General features: G+C 46.3%; 1 protein-coding gene and 1 long non-coding RNA gene across 4 annotated transcripts in view; one reads left to right on the forward strand and one right to left on the reverse strand.

Moving 5' to 3' along the window:
• The window catches only part of LOC129691984 (uncharacterized), a 19,315-nt gene extending 7,530 nt beyond the window's left edge, over window positions 1-11,785 (reverse strand). For 2 of the 3 annotated variants that reach the window (XR_008722589.1, XR_008722588.1), the window contains exons 1-3: window positions 11,681-11,785; window positions 10,816-10,928; window positions 5,802-5,900 (exon numbers count right to left, since the gene is read on the reverse strand). This is a non-coding gene — a long non-coding RNA (uncharacterized LOC129691984). Of the gene's footprint in view, window positions 1-10; window positions 5,258-5,801; window positions 5,901-10,815; window positions 10,929-11,680 lie in introns of those variants that run through there. The other variant, XR_008722587.1, reaches the window with a different exon arrangement.
• Window positions 5,899-17,599, forward strand: part of Abca4 (ATP binding cassette subfamily A member 4) — a 121,729-nt gene continuing 110,028 nt past the window's right edge. The window contains exons 1-4 of the mRNA XM_055628198.1: window positions 5,899-6,430; window positions 14,017-14,110; window positions 15,216-15,357; window positions 16,356-16,495. Coding sequence (XP_055484173.1) covers window positions 6,365-6,430; window positions 14,017-14,110; window positions 15,216-15,357; window positions 16,356-16,495 — 442 coding nt within the window. The 5' untranslated portion in view covers window positions 5,899-6,364. The remainder of the gene's footprint in view (window positions 6,431-14,016; window positions 14,111-15,215; window positions 15,358-16,355; window positions 16,496-17,599) is intronic.

Consider the following 17,599-nt stretch of genomic DNA (forward strand, 5'->3'; position numbering starts at 1 on the left):
TGTGTGTGTGTGTGTGTGTGTGTGTGTGTGTGTGTGTGTGTGTGTGTACAGACACGTTTTTGAGTGGGTGCATGTTGGTGGAGGTCAAAGAAAAGTTCAGGTGTCATTTTTTCAGGCATTGTCCTATTTGGTTTTTGAGACATCATTTCTATGGGCCTGAAACTCATCAAGTAGGACCTACTGGCTGACCAGCAAACCCCAGGAGTCTATCTGTCTTCTCTTCCTCCATACTGGGATTACACTCTCATGCCACCACATTTGACATTTTTAAAGTGTGTCCTGGGGATTAAACAGGTCCTTATGCTTACATGCAAAAGCCCTGATCATACATTTCTGTTTCATAACAATTAGTAATTGTGCCTGGACCTTTTCAATAACACTGAATGTTCTTAGCAAGACAAAGTAGAAAACGGACCTGCCATTCTTGTCTCATTGACAGACCAAATCAAAGCAATCCAAAATAGCTCCCAGCTGCAAGGCTCATCATAAACATGTCACAGCCAAATCGCTGAGACCCAAGTCAGTGAGAGACCAAACATAAGGGAGAGAATGACTGAGGAAGACAGCGGGGAGCCTCCGTGCATATCAGCGTGTATGTGTCCATTCTCTCACATACGCACTCATGAACACATGCATATACCACACACGACATCACACACAAAAGCAAAGGCCATGTCATGTAAGAGGACAGACAAGATTGATTAAACAATGAAACCGGGGGCTGGAGAAATGACTCCGTGGTTAAGACCACTGGCCGGTCTTCCAGAGGACCCGGGTTCAATTTCCAGCACCCACATGTCAGCTCACAACTGTCTCTAACTGTTAGTTCCAGGGGATCTGGTACCCACACAGGCATACGTGCAGGCAAAACACCAATGTACATAAAATAAAGATAAATACATTAAAAAAAAAAAAAGCAATGAAACTGAGCTACCCAGATGTAGGTTAATGTTGAGTTCTGGGATTGCATTTGTGTGACATCCCTACAGAATTATTTGAGTGTCCTACTCTTCCTGCCTGTACTAAATAGTGCAGTGATTACTCTAATTTAGTATAATTGCTTTAGGAAAAATTATATGTTAAAATGTAATAATACAGTTAGAAAACCATAGTGATGCACGTATGCTGTCCTGAGAAAATAGGGGCGATACCCACATTTTCATGATGTTTATTTTATTTTCTTCTCCAAAGACGTTCTTTCTTATGCGGCTTTTAGAGATTATGTTTTTAGGGAAAGAAAAAAATCTTCTACTGTATGCCAAATGGTTCTGAAGCATTCATCATTCTTCTCTGGTGATAAACGGTGTGGCATTGCTTCCACTTCTAAACACAGAGGGAAAGTGTGTTTATATTTCCACTCTGAGGCTCTTGCGAGGAATTCTGGTAGCACTCAGTGACTGATAAGTACATCTTAAAATTCAAAGCTGGAAACAAGCACTGCTCTTGTTTGATTCATCAGCTACCAAAGCGCTGAAAGAGTCACTTATTAAATATAATTTTTTTAAATTTAATATTAGTGGTGTGTGTGTGTGTGTGTGTGTGTGTGTGTGTGTGTGTGTGTGTAGTGAGTGCATGTGTGGAGATCAGAGGACAATGTTGGAATCAGTTCTCTTCTTCCACTTTGGAAGGCAGGAATCAAACACAGGTCAGCAGGTTTGTGTGACAAGCACTCTTTCCCACTTAGTGGTCTCAGCACACCTCAAACTAATATAATTTTTTTTTATGTTTGATCATCTATGAAACTGTCTGGTCCTGGATCAGAATGTGCGTTGACTGGCTGAGGGCTGTGAACCTGCCACACATCTCTTTAAATATCGCGCTGTAATTGACCTAGCTAGTTTTGCCAGCTTCTTCTTGTAATTGGAATTGAAAATATTGACTATTTGGGAGTTCTGCTTCCTTTTTTAAAATTTAAAATTAGTTTATCCTGACATGTTTCCAAATGTTATATAAGAACATAAACACTGGATATAAATTTGAAGAACCATGCTCTCTTTCTGTACATACATAAACCATGTAATATTTAAGACACAGTAAATGTCTGCGTATCTATCTCCGCAAACATTTACCTTGTTTTTCCACTGTTTTTATGTAGCCATGGATGACCTTGAGCAGCTGATCTTCCAGCCTCCACCTCTTCATTGCTGAAATTACAGGACTACTCCGCCACATTCAGTTCTATGCTGTGCTGAGGGTCAAAGCCAGGGCTCCCGTAGATGGCAAACAGTCACTCCACAAACTAAGCAATACTCCCAGTCCACCCTTGCCATTTCTTAGGCATTGGGGGGAGGGGTTGAGACAGGGTTTCTTTGTGTAGCCTTGGCTGTCCTGGAGCTCACTCTGTAAACCAGGCTGTCCTCAAACTCACAGAGATCCACCAGCCTCCCAAGTGCTGGTATTACTTGTTCCTAATTGAAACTTAGTACCTATGGATTTCTTCATATCATGTTAGGTCAAAAATATACATATATATATATATATATATATGTCTCATAATGTCTGTCATATATACGTATATATATGTCATATATATGTATATGTGACACACAGCAAGCCTTTTTTTCCTTAACACTTTATATAACTCAATAGAATTTCCCTCTTACATTAATATCATGATCGTAGACCACTCAGGAATACAATCCAACAGTGTGTGTGTGTGTGTGTGTGTGTGTGGTCTATGTGGACAATATGTCCTTCATAATTAATATAACATACATTAGTCAAGAATATTTAAGTTAAAAGTGGTGGGAGCCAGAATTGAACTCATTCAGCTAAGGAAAGCAGCGCTAGCGTTGGGATGTCTTACAGCTAAACTGCCTGAGATACCGAAGCACAGCTGTGTCTACCGACAGCTGGCCTGGGACTTGGCTGAGGCTGGGAAACCCTTCTCATCCTCTCTGAGTGTCCCTTAATTTCCCTTTGATATCAGCTGTGTTGTTCTGGGAACACAGCCTTAGAGCCAGTGCTAGCCTGTGCTATGTACTGTAATATTTGTAAAATAGCAGCATTGCTCATAATAGTCAAAATGCGGAAGGGTAAGTAAAATGGAATATGTGTGCACTAAAATACCATTTGGTCTTAGGAAAGAAATTTGGACTCGCCAGGTCCTATGGCTTGAATGCATATGGCCTTTGAAAATCCACAAACTGAAATTTTAACCCCCAGTGTGATAGCACTAGAAGTCTGAGCAGTTGGGAGGGATTCATCATGAGAACAGAGGCCTGGTGAGTGAGACCAGTGATTTCATAAAAGCCTAAGGGAGCCCTTCACCCCTCCCTCCTGTGAGCACACACAGACGGCACTGTCGAGGAACCAGAAAGTGGGGCCTCCCCAGACATCACATCTGTCAGCATCTTGTTCTCAGTCTCACACAGCCCCCAGAACTATGAGGAAAAAAAAAAAAAAAACTCTTGTTCGTCTGATATTTATGGCATTTTGTCAGCGAAGCCTGAAGTGGTTAAGACATGTTACACCATAGATAGTCTTTAACACAGTCAGTCAGACATAAAGATGACAAAAGTCATATGACTCCATTGAATTGTCAGAAATGGAAATGGTGGCCTCTATGGTCTGGAGGAAGAGGAGAGCAAGGAGTTATTTAATGGCCACAGGGTTTTAATATCACAAAGTAAAAAAAAAACAAAAAACAAAAAAAAACAGTTTTTGGAGAAGATGGTAGTGATGGCTGAACGGGGACTTATTCTTTTTGTTTGTTTGGTTGGTTGCATGGTTGGTTGGTTGTTTTTTTTTTCAAGACAGGGTTTTTCTGTGTGGCCCTGGCTGTCCTGGAACTTGCTCTGTAGACGAGGCTACAGAGATGCTCCTGCCTCTGCTTCCCAGAGCGCTGGGACTAAAGGTGTTTGCCACCAGTGCCTGCCAGGGACAGTTCTTAACAGTCCTGATCTACGTTCTTTAAACTGACTAAAATGGTGATTTTATGTTGTGTATATTTCACAATGAAAAAAAAAAGAGAGAGAGAGAAACACACACACACAAAAAGAGAGAAACAGTCAACTTCAGCCAACATTTGTTTGGGCAAGAAGAGCCCCAGTCAGAGAACAATGCTACCTCATTGTTACTGACTGATGTGCTCCCCATTAGTTAAACACACCACCCCCCATCTAAATTAAAAGTTCAGTTAAGAGCGAATTACTTAAATTAGAATAGGTGACAATTTACATGGGGGATAATCTGATGGCTCTAACTTTTCCCCATCTTTGGGTAATTTGGAAGAAGACCTAGTTAGTCCTTTACCTGCTGTCTCTGACTATAAGCTCACCTCACCATTGGCAACCTGATCAATCATGCCTAGGACTCAGTCACTCGTCCATGTGCTGCTGAGTCACAAATCTTTATCCTAGAAGTCGGTTCATGATTTCAGACCCAGGTATTGCTGCCTGCTGAACATCTCACACCATTGGGACTTCGGGTTTACCACAATGTGTCTGGATGGGGTAGCTCCGGCCTGACATCTCAGTGCCTGAGAGGTAGAGGCAGGAGGATGAGGAGTTCAAAGTCATCCTCAGCTATATATCTAGTTCCAGGCCAGTCTAGAATTCTCTCAAAACACCAACTTTAAAAAATCTCACCGTCAGATGCAAATCTCCTCCCACCCCTCAGATCGCCCCTCCCATTCCTCTCTCAGAGGGGCCTACCACCTCCTCATTATCCAGCCTGTCAGGTTCCAACCCCAATCTTTCTGGTTGACTCTTCATCATTCAGTTCCAATCATTCAGCCCTCTGCTGTGTCTCTTTGCTTCCAGTCACTCCAAACCCTCCCCTTCTCTTACATGACTGTTGTCGCTCCCTGCTTTCTCTCGATCAGCCTGTCCCATGTAGCTGTCTTTGGTAGGCACTGGGTTAGAATATTTTATCTCTTCCTGAGTGATAAAAACCACACCCTCACATGTAAGAAACTCATAATGATTCCGTCCAGAGCTTGCTTCTGATCAGCGGGTGCCCTGCACTTGTGACCCACTCAGAGATCACTTCGTAGTTGCTCGTTTGATCTCCCTTGAGTCAGTCATCATCAGGACTCTCTGAGTCTGGTCTCTGTCTCCCTTGTATAGCCTCTTCTCCCAGTGGCTCCCACCCACACCCTACTGGAGCCATCCTTCTTCCTCGTGGTTTTCTTGAGCTATTTCTGCCTCCTCGTCTCACCATGTAATTTTAGTGATATACTTAGTTCAATAATCCAGCATCATCATATGTGACAATCAGCAAAGTACTGAATCTCATGAGGTTTCAGATTGCTTCCCTGTAAAACATAGCAGACAGCTACCTCACAAGACTGTAATGATAAAGACAGGACGCACAAAGGCAGCTTACAGTTATACCAAATCCTAAATGTACTACTATATGTTTTTTACTACATGTAAAATGCTAGTTTCGTTGATCAAAGCCTCTATTAAATGCCACTACCTCCAAGGAACCTTTTGAACACCCAAAGCAGAAACTCACTCTGTCATTGGAAGCTTTGCCAAGTACAGCCAGTCAGCCGCTGTGGCTGCCAGCATACATTCATTTAGGTTATCTAAGTTCATGGCCCAGGTTTACAGACAGTGAATTCCACCAAGTCAGCAACCATCCTACTCCATGGTTTTCCTTCCACCCTATTGAGGTCTTAATGTGTACAACTCTTTAAAGAGAAAATATTCTTGAGATCTGAGAAGGCAGAGGCAAAACTTCAATGGGGAAGTACTAAGGAGATATGATGAGGGGTCTTTGGGATCCCAGCTGCCTCCCCCAGTGCTCGATGGATCTAGCAACACCCCCTGCTGAGCTGAAATGGTCACAAGTACCTGTGGCAGGCATCGCTACTGTCCTGGTGAGTCTGGATTAGTCCAGGCAGCCAGGACTGGTTGATCAGACTTGAAGTTGTCATAGCGCAAAACAAAAGGCTGAAAAAGAAGAGGTCATTTTAGCTCTCACTTATTAAGGGAGCCAGTCAAATTCGGATGCTGGCCCATGTTAGATCACTGGGAGGCAAACGTCCGGCCTCTAGGTATGTCAAGGGAATGGTTCAGAGATATCCAGAGCATCTTCCTCGAAAATGGCAGAAGCCCCTCTGCTGTCTGATGGAGGAGGGTACCTGAGGGGCTTGGTTTGCCATTGAATGTTCCATCTCTTGTACCTTCAGCACTGTGTATTTAGGGCTTTTCTCCCTCTAAAAAGGAGCCCGGGCCTGCCTCCTTTCCCTGACAAAGGGCTTACAGGTAATTAGAAGGGATTATGCTTGAAGGGGAAAAGCAGCCTTTAATCACCAGAAGGACACAGCAGCCTGAGCTGGAGGCCGTCCCAGTGGCCTTTGTGTCGGCCTGAGCCCCCGGCCCAGGGTGGCCACCCGGTGCTGCGGTCGTCCAGCATGGGCTTCCTCAGACAGATCCAGCTTTTGCTTTGGAAGAACTGGACTCTGAGGAAAAGACAAAAGGTAACAAGGTGGGTGGAGGTGGGTGGAGGTGGGGTGGGAGGAGGGAGGAGGGCCCAAAGCTAGTTTGCCCTTTAGCTCTGAGGGCACCTTTAGCTGCTCAGTGAACCTCTGTGACCTAGCGCCGTCCCATAGGATAACACCCTTCCCTTGTCCTTGACTATATGAAAAATACTCTGTCTCCTGCCCAGCGTAGGAATCCACCGCCACTCCCCACTCCTCCAGCTTTGGCATGAGAGAGCTTTTGATCCAGCTCTTACCACACAGTGGAAACATCCAGATCCCTCAGAGAAACCTCATAGGAAAGTGAGGTGTCTTTGATTAGCTTTGGAGCTCAATAAGGTCAATTTCCTTGATTCTAGCGCGCAGGATGGCTTCAGACATGAACAACATTCCTAGAACTGGCCTGCGATTGCCAGAGTAGCCACAGTTTCGCTGAACACATTGTTTCTGTCCCTATGGTGAGGAAAAGTGACCTTGCATCTTCCAACTGTGTTAAAGGTTCAGCTGAGTGTACAGATTTCCCCAAAACTCTATAGTGACCAGAAACCTCTGGGTGAGACTAAAGGTTGAAGGTATAAAGCGTGCATTTCCTCCGAACTGGTTTCTAGGATGGCTGGGGAAACCTGAAGTATGTTCTGAGACCCCAGAGTAATATAAAGTAATACAGAACGTCCCAAGAGGAGTCCCGGGTGAGAGCTGCAGGAGATCAGAGCCCATCCAGAGTCTACAAATGGCTTTTCTCTAGTTTTTTTGTTTGTTTGTTTGTTTTCTGTGAAGAGATAAGGAACAAATACATATCCATAAAGAAACGGGGCTGAAGCCGTACCTCAGTTAGCAGAGTGCCTGCCTAGTACTAAGCCCCGGATTTGATCCGCAGTACCGAGTAAGCTGAGTGTGGTGGTGTATACCTGGCAAGAGGATCAGAAATTCAGAGTCATCCTTGGTTATATAGTAGTATAGTGAGGAATTTCAAAGCCAGTTCGGGATATAGGAGATCTCGTTTGAGAGAGAGAGAGAGAGAGAGAGAGAGAGAGAGAGAGAGAGAGAGGAAGAAGGTCAGGTACCCAGAGCCCTGTAGAGTCCTAAAAGCATGGAATGGCTTAAGGACCTGACGGGGTAGGGGTGGGGGTTGAGATGGGGTTTGCTATGAGAGGTGGGGATTACTGAGATTAAATGATAGGGCCCAGGATTGAAGAAGATACCCCTTGTGGAACTCTGGCCTACACACACACACACACACACACACACACATCCTAACACACAGGTGCACACATACAAACATGTATTCAACACAACATACACAAGAAGGAAAGAGAGCTGAACCTCATGAAGAGGATGGGGAAGGAGACTGGCTGTGGGGAAGGGGATGGCTTGGGTTGGGTTCCTGTAGGGGGAGCAGGAAGGTTAGGGAAGAAAGGGGGTGAGGAACCAGGTGTTGGGGCGTGTGAAGACCTGTGCATGCCTTAGGCAGATTTGGTCAGAGAGAGATGAGCATAGACACGCGTGAGCTAAGTACAAAACTGGGAGCTGAGAGAGGAAAGGAAAACTGTAAGGCGGTGAGCAGGTAGAAGGTGCCTCGCTCCAGGTGAGAAAGCCTACGGAAGGGAGAGGAATTGTCACTAAGATGGAAACAAGAACCAGAGATCTGTAGAGCTGAAATAGTGGTCTCTGAGGCTGGTATCATGTCCAGACCCACGAGAAAGAGCCCTGGCTGGTGAATGATGGGTTGAGAGACGATAGCTTTTTAGCTAACATATGGGAAAAGCCAAGGACACCACACAGATGGTTCAAAGGCCTCGGTTTGGCTCAGACAGTACACAGGGAGGTTGGAGAGAAGAGACCAAGCTTACCCATGGGGACACCATTGTCCTATGGCTGCTTCTTCTTGTCAAGGCTGGTGCCATTTCAAATTAGCCTTGAGGTCATTTGAGACCCCCAGGGATCAAGTGCTAACAGTAACCAAAGGCTCAACCCCTTCCAAAAATTTCCCTTCCTGAATGAAAATGTTGTCAAAACCTGAGCAAGCTTCATTGTTAACTTCATTGTGTTTACTCACTCGTTCAGTCATGAAATAACAGTCACCAGGCCCTGTGCCAGGTGCTAAGTTCACAGTGATAAATGAGACAATTCAGTCTCTGCTCCCAGGGTGCAAATACTCTATAGATTGCCAAGGAGATCCAGTATGCCACTGCCCACAACCTCCTGTACATCCTCTCCACCCCTCCGCTAGCACCAAGACTGCTGACCAGCCATGCTCCCATCGCTGTGGCAAGCCAACACGGTTTCCAGAGGCCGGACTGCCTCAGGAAGCTGAGCCTTTCCCTGGCATTGGCAAGCGTAGTCCTGTTGGGGGGATGGGGACTTCCTCATCCACTGTGTGTTCCACAGGGGATGGAGCCATTCATGCTGTGAGCCCTGTCTCATTTAAGCTGGGGGGTGGGGGGAGGTGCCTGTATTTGATATCCTGGCCTGGAAACTGAGATCTTTTCTAGGACTCTAGATAGCCAATGTTTCCAGGCTGTCTGGGCAGGATGGAAGCATTTTTTTTAAGCCCCCAATAGCTCTGTGAGGGAGGTCCATAGCTTCTTTCAAGGCATCTGGATGTTCTGGAAAGATCTGCCTCTAGGAAGTGGTGACGATAGAAAGTGCAACATGGCTGACCCATAACTCAGCCATTCCTCAGACACTTATATTTTAGGTGCTTACTATTAAGAGCAGATAGCAAATGAGAAGACGAAGAATGCCAAGGTTCTTCATCCTCTTCTCTCATCCCCTCGGGATGCAGGATGGGAGTCTTCAGGTGCCTGTTCCCCTTCCTTCACTTCCCATCTTCTATTAGCACTTGTTTGGTATTAAGGATGGAGAGGATTGGTTATCCCTGATGGTACCAATGATGCAGGCTTTGGTTATCCCTGTGGGTACCAACTTGGTAACTGAGGCTTTATAAGGATTACAATGAGATGGACCCGCGTTTAAACCATGTGTGTCTTCAGAATAGCAGATGTAGTCCTCAAGCTAAACTGCCCTGACTAACAGACGATCACAGATACCACAAAGAGAGGGTGACTGGCTAATTTATCACCTACCAGGACAATAAATATAAACTAATATCGGGTCTGTAGCCTGGGCTACATACCTGTACCCTGCAGGTATGTCTGACCTGCATGAAGAACTGAGCAGAGCCCTTGCCTTGATGGAATTTGGAGGCATTTAGAAGGAGCAGTCAGGAGTAGAGGGGAGGAAGCGTGAGGTGGGGGAGGGGACCAGGAGCTCAGAGGAGATTTCCCGGGGAGCTTAACCCACATACCCCTGCCTCCCAAAGACCCTGTCCAAGATCATCATCTGCCCATGCGGTTGAGAGGGCTTGCAAAGCATATTAGTGCCAATTTTTCTTGCCTCTGAGCTTACATATCCCAGAATCCCTTATAGTCTTAACGTCCCCACTTCCAGAGGAGATCAAGATGTTTGATGAAGGCCTCAGGCCTCATAAAAGTAGGGGTTCACAGGCAGGTGGTGATGGTGCACACCTTCAATCCCAGCACTTGGGGGGTGGGGTGGGCAGAGGCAGATGGATCTCTGTGAGTTCGAGGTCAGCCTGGTTTACAGAATGATATCTACGACAACTAGGACTACACAGTAAAACATTATCCAAAAAACAAAACAAAACAAAAACATGGGTCCACTTCCTAAACTCTAGAGTTGCAGGCCTGGTATCACTATGGCCTACAGTGCTGGGCACAGCATCAGGGGAAGAGAACATGGTGAGGCTGGGCACCAGCTCCTAGTGTGCCAGGCTCTGGGTGGCGTTGGGCCAGGCTTGAGTCCCGGCTGGATTCTCAGCCCAGGAGGGAGGATCATAACTGTTGCTCTCCAGCTCTGACTACCTCTCTTTTAAATTGAAAACATAGAGGACGGGAGGAAACCTCACTGGCTGTTTTAAAGCAAGCACAACTCTGCCCTGGCCAGGAACCTTTCCTCCCCTGCATAGGCCGAATGGTAGAGAGGGGGGCAGGAGGGTAGGGAAGGAAATACCAGTTTAGTTTTTAAAAATTCCATGGGGGGAGGGGGCTTCTGAGCTTGGACTGGGCTTAATTAAAGTTACAGACATGTTTAAAGCGGGGAGGGGGACTCCGGAGACATGTTTTTTATTATAATGTGGAATTTCTCCCTAGGGTATGCCTGCATACACTTGAGTAGCACCGGCAATGCCCTTCTGGGCTGACGGTACTGGTTCTGGGGGAGGGGAAGAGGCTGCTGGGAGGACCCACCTGCCTCTGCTAGGTGGACAAAGAATGACAGGTGGTGTTTGTGCAGGGGAGCCAGTGAGTTCGGCCCCTCCAGATCCCAGGCAGAGGGAAAACACCAGCTTCCCCAGTGCTTCTTACCACTCCACTGAGATGGGGGCGGGGCTGCGAGGCCGCAGTGAGATCTCATGTCTTCCATCTTCTGTCTGTAACCTGCAATCACCCACTGTGCTTCTGTGGCCGTTGTCATGACTCTGTGACACAATAATAAATAGTCTGTGGGCCAGGCTCTGCCTTCTGTGTTGGGCATGTTAAGCATATTTCATTATCACAACAGTTCCGGGAGACAAGACCCAGGATCACTCCTTTTTGACAGATGTGGCACGGAGAGGTTAACAGAACTTCACAGCGGCACGAACCCCAGTTCTTAGCCCCAGAGCGTTCTGTTATCGGTTCTCGTTACACACTATTGGACAAAACAACACCCCCATTTTATAGAGGAGAAAACTGAGACTCGGAAAGTAAGCAAGCCTGAGAGTGGTTGAGTCACAGATCTTCACATTCCCAGATCAGCACGGGTGGCACTTAGCGTCCCATACAACTCACAGGCAGGCACGCCGGGAGAAGGCAGCAACCTCTTCAGTAGGAGAGCCAACATTTCAAGCCATTGTCTCAGAAGGAGTTGAGTGCAAAGCCTCTGGACTGGTTGTCTCATTTCCTTGGTGAAGACACCGAGAGCAACCTCCAGTTTCTTCGCCTGCACCTGTCACACTGCTATCCGGCCAAACCTGTTCCCCCACCCTCCCTACAGGATGGTCTGGAATGGAAGGTGAGGGAGAAGCTGGCACACATGCCTTTGTGGGGTGCAGTGTCTTAAATCTTCAGGCTGTCGACGGCCTGAACCCCTGGGTCAACTCCAGCTTCCCAGAGAAGCATCCTAGGCCCGACTTGACTAAGACTTCTGCGTTCCAGAGACAATCTGATGGGAACTGCCAGGGGATCCTACCTTGTGGGGGCAGCTGGAGTCTCAGTGGAGGACAGGTGTGCCTGTGAGTGTTGGGAGATAGTGCCACGGATCTGGAGCAGGCAGGGAATCAGGCCATGTGCATGTCCTGAGGGCAATTGCCAGCAATTCTAATTGCCAGCCAATCTTCCCCGGGGCAGTCTCCTTAAACAGCAGGTGGGAATTGCCCAATATTGGTGTTTTGCAATCTTGTCGGGAAAGGCATAGGAAAGCTCTGGAACCCAGGCACCTTAAGGGAAACCTACTGTTTTGTCTTCTCACATTGTTTGTATGTGTGCTTCCTCTAACATAGCCTCCCTATTTAGGTGTTGAGTAAAGTCTTCATTTATTTATTTATTTATTTATTTCTTATGTTACCATGCACCTACAAACAGTTTGGCTTCCCTTCGGCGTGTGATCTATTTTCTACCACCCACTTTCAGATATGTTAGCCCTTGGTTGCCAGCAAACTTCCCGGTCTTGTGGGTTTTGCTTCAAGCAGCACATGGTTTGTCAAACACTTGGGTCTAATTCTCTAATTCACATTCTTCTTTCCCTCTTCTCCTCAACTCCACATTTCCGCCCTCCCACTATGCGCAATGCCGGGATGGTAGCAGCACCAATCGGGTGCCTCATTTAGAGTCAGGCGAACTCTGACCATAAAGCAAGCCTGTGTCTGACTGCCAACGGTCTGTGATTGGTTGACCAGCTGCTTCTTTGGGTTGCTGGATATGAGGAGGAAGCATGGCGGTGTATCTGCTTCCCTTTTGAAACAGCAGACCTTGTTGAAGGAAAACAAACGTTGGCCAGCTGGCTTTCTGTTGACACGGTTTCAGGGCATGGTATTTCAGAGTCATTTGCTCTCCAGTTCATTCATTAATTCAATAGCCACCTTCAGGCAAGGTCTACCATGCGCTAGAAGGCAAAGCAATGGGCAAGGGTAGGAAAAGTGCTGGCCCTGGGGGCAGGGGGCTGGATTTTGTTTCCTGTTTTGACCCTGTCCAAGTCACCTGCCCTCTGCAGGTCTCTACACTCATCCACAGAATGGGAGATTAGGAGATGATTACTGTTAGAGACACCAGCATTACACAGAATTTATCAGTCTGAATCCTGAGTCAGGCTATGGTGGCACACCCCTTTAACCCCAGCACTCAGGAGTCAGAGGCAGGTGGAGCTCTGCGAGTTCGAGGCCAGCCTGGTCTACAGAGTGAGTCTCAGGACAGCCAAGGCCACACAGAGAAACCCTGTCTCAAGAGTCTGGAAAGCATAAAACCAATCTAAGAAATAAAACAACAACAGTAGCAACAACAAAAACAAACACCCCCCCCCCAGCACCTGCATCTGCCACGCCCTGACGCCGGAGATCCTTCATGGGAGTCCTGTGTCGATGCTATTTTCAGGAATAGACACAGGTAGCATGCAGATGGACACAGAATCTGCTTGATGTAAGGAACCAGGCAGGAGGTGGTGTAGGAGTGAAGACGAAAGAAGGAAGTCAGTTCTTCAGGTAAGTAGTCAGGCTGCTCTTAACAACGGGGCGTATTCTGGAAATAGCCATGGTAGGTAATTTCACCACCGTTTGCACATTGTAAAGCGTGCTCACACACAAACCTACCCAGCAGCACCTCCTACACACCCAGGCCACATGGCTCTATGGGCTCTGTGTATATTTACATATAGTGTAGTCTGTTGCTCCTAGAGCCATAATAAACACAAGATTAAAGCAAGACAACACAAAATGATGCAAACAAAAGACAATGAATACAAGATGCGGGAGGGCTGTTGCTGATTTAACAATAAACGTCTTATAGTGAGACAGGGTGGTCTCAAAGTTGCTAACTTGGCTGGGCTGGCCTTGAACTCCTGCCTCCTAAGTGCTGTCATTATAGACATGTTCCATCACACTCTGCTTAAACCTTCTAATTTCTCTTAGTTTTTTTTGTTGTTGTTGTTTTTGTTTTTGTTTTTTTTTATGAATAGACACTTTCTCTTAATGATGGAAACACAGTAAATCCATAAGCCTGTAACAGTCTTGCTGTCATTACTGAGTATCGTTGCTATACATAATTGTATGCGCTGTAATTTTGTGGGATGTGACATCACCAAAGACACTACAATGTTAAGGCAATAACGGGATTTTTTTTCAGCTCCATCATGACTTATGGGGCCACCTTGGGATATATGATCCATTGTTGCCTAAACTGTTACATGGGATATGATTGTGCAACAGCCCAGTTTTGATACTCAGTACACAGAAGAAGGCCTGTCTTCTCTGATTGTATATCTCTTTGAATCTCTTAGCACCCTTGGTCTTTCTCTTTCTATTCTCCTTTTTCCAGATTCGCTTTGTAGTGGAACTCGTGTGGCCTTTATCTTTGTTTTTGGTGTTAATCTGGCTGAGGAATGCCAACCCACTCTACAGTCAACATGAATGTGAGTATGACCCCGGGAAACCTGGCCATCCTTCCCTTTAGGATGCCCCTCTTAGGATGGAGCTATCACATGTGTTGCCATTTCAGAGGCTGTGGAGTATAAACCAGGTTCACCAGCGCCGCACAAAGTCTAGTGTCTTGAAATGTGTGCAGTCCAAGTAAATATTTGCTTGTAGTGAGGTGCTGGAGAGGTGTACTATTTGTTTAATCATTTCTTTCATTTGGCGCTTCTGGGAATCAAGTGCAGCCTTGTGTGTATAATTTTTTGATTTGTTGTTGTTGTTTGTCAAAATTTACCTACGTTAAAATTCTAGTTCTGTTTTTCATGGTGACTGATTTAGGGGATTTGTTTTACATGGTGCCAGTGGTGGCAGGTGGAATGAAAAGAAACAGCACAGAATCACACTTAGTAAATTTTATACTCTGGAGCTTCGAGGCATCGGCAAGCCTCAGGCAAGCCTGTTTTGTACAGCAGCCCTTTTGGAAGGTTCCCTGTGGGTTCTGGCCAGGATGTTGTCTTCTCCTTCTAGGCACCTGACATGGAAGCCTCAAGAGTTACAGAGCTGCTGAGTTCCCTGCTCTTGAGTTTCCAACTTCCGTTTGTCTGCCAACCTTCTGTCCAGAAAACCCTTGCTTCTTTCTGTGCACAGCCTCTACGCCTGTTGTGGGGAGAACTCACAGACCTTTTTTCTGTAATCGCCAGCAGCCTTTGAAACTCCCCGAACCCTTCCTTCTCTGCCTTCCTCCAGAAACCTTCCTAGCCTCTGTTCCCCTCCACATGACCATCTAGGAGAGTGGTTCTCAACCTTCCTAATGCTGTGACCCTTTAATATGCTTCCTCACGTGGTGGTGGCCCCTAAAAATTTATTTGCATTGCTACTTTATAACAATAATTTCGCTACTGTTATGAATTGTAATGTGGTTTTCCGATGGTGTTAGGCCACCCTTACCTACCACGGAACTCCAGTACATAACACAGGGCCTAAACTATATTAGATGCTCCTGCTTCATAAACAAAGGGAGAGGCGAAGCGTCTGACAGTCTGTGCCCTCGGCCTGTTTGGCCTCTGTGACTAATTCCTTCTTGTCTTCATTTCCTGTCTTAAGGCCATTTTCCCAACAAGGCGATGCCTTCAGCGGGAATGTTACCATGGCTCCAGGGGATTTTCTGCAATATGAACAACCCTTGTTTTCAGAACCCCACCCCAGGAGAAGCTCCTGGAATTGTGTCAAACTATAACAACTCCATGTAAGTGCCTCGATTCCCACCTGCAGGGAGGAACTTGCACCCTGTTCCACTCTCCTCCCATGGGAGGGTGTGGACCTACCTGCCCAACGAGGAGCTCTAAAAGAGTGTGGGGCACTTCCGGCCTGGAATAATGGATCTATTAATGGCAGGCCATCTGGGGGGAAACCTTCAAACTTAAGCCACACGGACATCATCATGGTGACCTAGAATCTACTAGCAGCCCTGGCTGTGATGGGTCCAGTACTCTGTGGTCATCCATATGCTGAGTTGGAAGTACTATGTGAGAAAAACTGACTTTCTTCACCTTCTACCCCAGGCTACCGGTAGCCACCTCTGTCCCCTCCAAAGGTATCTTTAGACATCTAAGGCCTAATGGGGGAACGGGGGGGAAGGAACATTGCAAAAACAACAACAACAACAAAACAGAAAGTCAGGTTTACAATGTGAAGTTTACTTCTTGGAAGAAAATGATGAGTTCCAAATCCTCTGCTGAAACCATCATTTAGTGACCTGAGAGACAGAATCTTGGGGTACGGCTCACATGGAGTGGTTTTTTTTTTTAACCCACAAAGTTGAACATCCTGTTGCCCATCTTCATTCTCCCTGTCCAGTCAACCGTGATAGGTATGCCCAGGGCAGACCTTGGGGTTAAAGCATGGTGCCAGGTCCCATCCCTGAGGGTGGGTGGTGGAGAGGAAGTCAGAGAACTGAGTAAACGCTGGGAAGGCTCCCCGGTGTTACCTACCAAAACCCTCAGAACAACAGACTCAGAGAAAATAGGGTTTAAGGTGATCTTACCTGGCTCTAACTCGAAAACTGAACAAATCATTCATCATCTTTGTCAGTGTTAGAATTATAAATCTTCATCAAATGGAGGCCATGCTAAGTCAAGCAACAATTTAAAAACAGTATGAGACTGTTATTGTATCATTATGAAAACTATAGCTATTTATTTATTTATATTTATTTATATGTATAAACCTTTCTCCATTTTACAGCTTAGCAAGAGTATATCGAGACTTTCAAGAGCTCTTCATGGACTCACCAGAGATCCAGCACCTTGGCCAGGTTTGGACAGAGCTCCGCACCTTGTCCCAGCTCATGGACACCCTTCGGACTCACCCCGAGAGATTTGCAGGTAAACAGGGTGTCAGTCTTCCTGTCTTGTACTTGCCTCTAGAGTCAGCCTGACACACCAGACACTGAATATATATCTAGTAAGGAGGGAAGGATTCCCAGGAGAAGAGATCAGAGGAGCATGCCTGTAATCCCAGCACTCCTATGGTGAGATGGGAAGTAGAAAACAGGAGAATCCTCAGAAGCTTGTGGTCTAGCTACTCTGTCTTACACAGCAGTGAAGAAAACAAGGTTGTCCTTTGACCCCTACATTCATGCTGTGGCATGTTCACCTGCACACACACACACACACACACACACATACACACACTCACATGCATACATACACAAGGACTTTTTAAATGTACATTTCCTGCAATAATTAGCATCCAGAATGATGTGGGTGGGTCTCTTCAGAACAGGATATATCATGGAGGGCTCATAAGGAGGCACCACCGAGGATCAAGGAGGCCCTGGCCACTAAAGGCAGAGATTGTACTGTATACATTTTGTCTGTGCTGCATTGAGCTTGCATGAGAAGCCAGAAACTATAGTTAGCTGGGGGAAATTGAAAGCTGTGGGACAGCAGTCTTGGTGGCTTCTAGGATCCTGTTTAACTTATGGGAAAAGAGCAAGATACAAAGACTGGCTGTGGTCAGAATGTTTGAATTTAGACTATCAAAGGGAGTCAGCCATGATGAGTTCCACAGGGGTGGATGCAGTCAAATGGAGAGAAAGAGACAGTGTCCGGTGAGGGAGAGGTGAAGGAAATGAGGAACCAGGCTGCGAGCTGCCACAGACACAGGTTGTACAGAAAGACAGCAAGAGCGGACACCCCGGGGCTAGAGAGACAGTTCAGTGGCTAAGAGCAATGGCTGCTCCTCTAGAGGACCCTGGTTCAGTTCCCAGCACCACAGCCCACAACTCTCTGTAACTCCAGTTCCAGGGGATCTGATGCCTTCACAGACAAACATGAGGCAAAATACCAACATAAATTTAAAAAATAAGTAAATAAATAAGGCTGGGTGGTGGTGACCCATGCCAGCTCTCAGGAGGTAGATAGAGGCAGCCGCATAGGCAGGAGAGTTACTTAAAATGAGGAACAGCCAAGGGGAGAGGTAGAAAC

The sequence above is a fragment of the Psammomys obesus genome, unplaced genomic scaffold (assembly GCF_907164565.1).
Source record: "Psammomys obesus unplaced genomic scaffold, mPsaObe1.curated_primary_1811, whole genome shotgun sequence".
In the NCBI taxonomy this organism is placed as follows: Eukaryota; Metazoa; Chordata; class Mammalia; order Rodentia; family Muridae; genus Psammomys; species Psammomys obesus.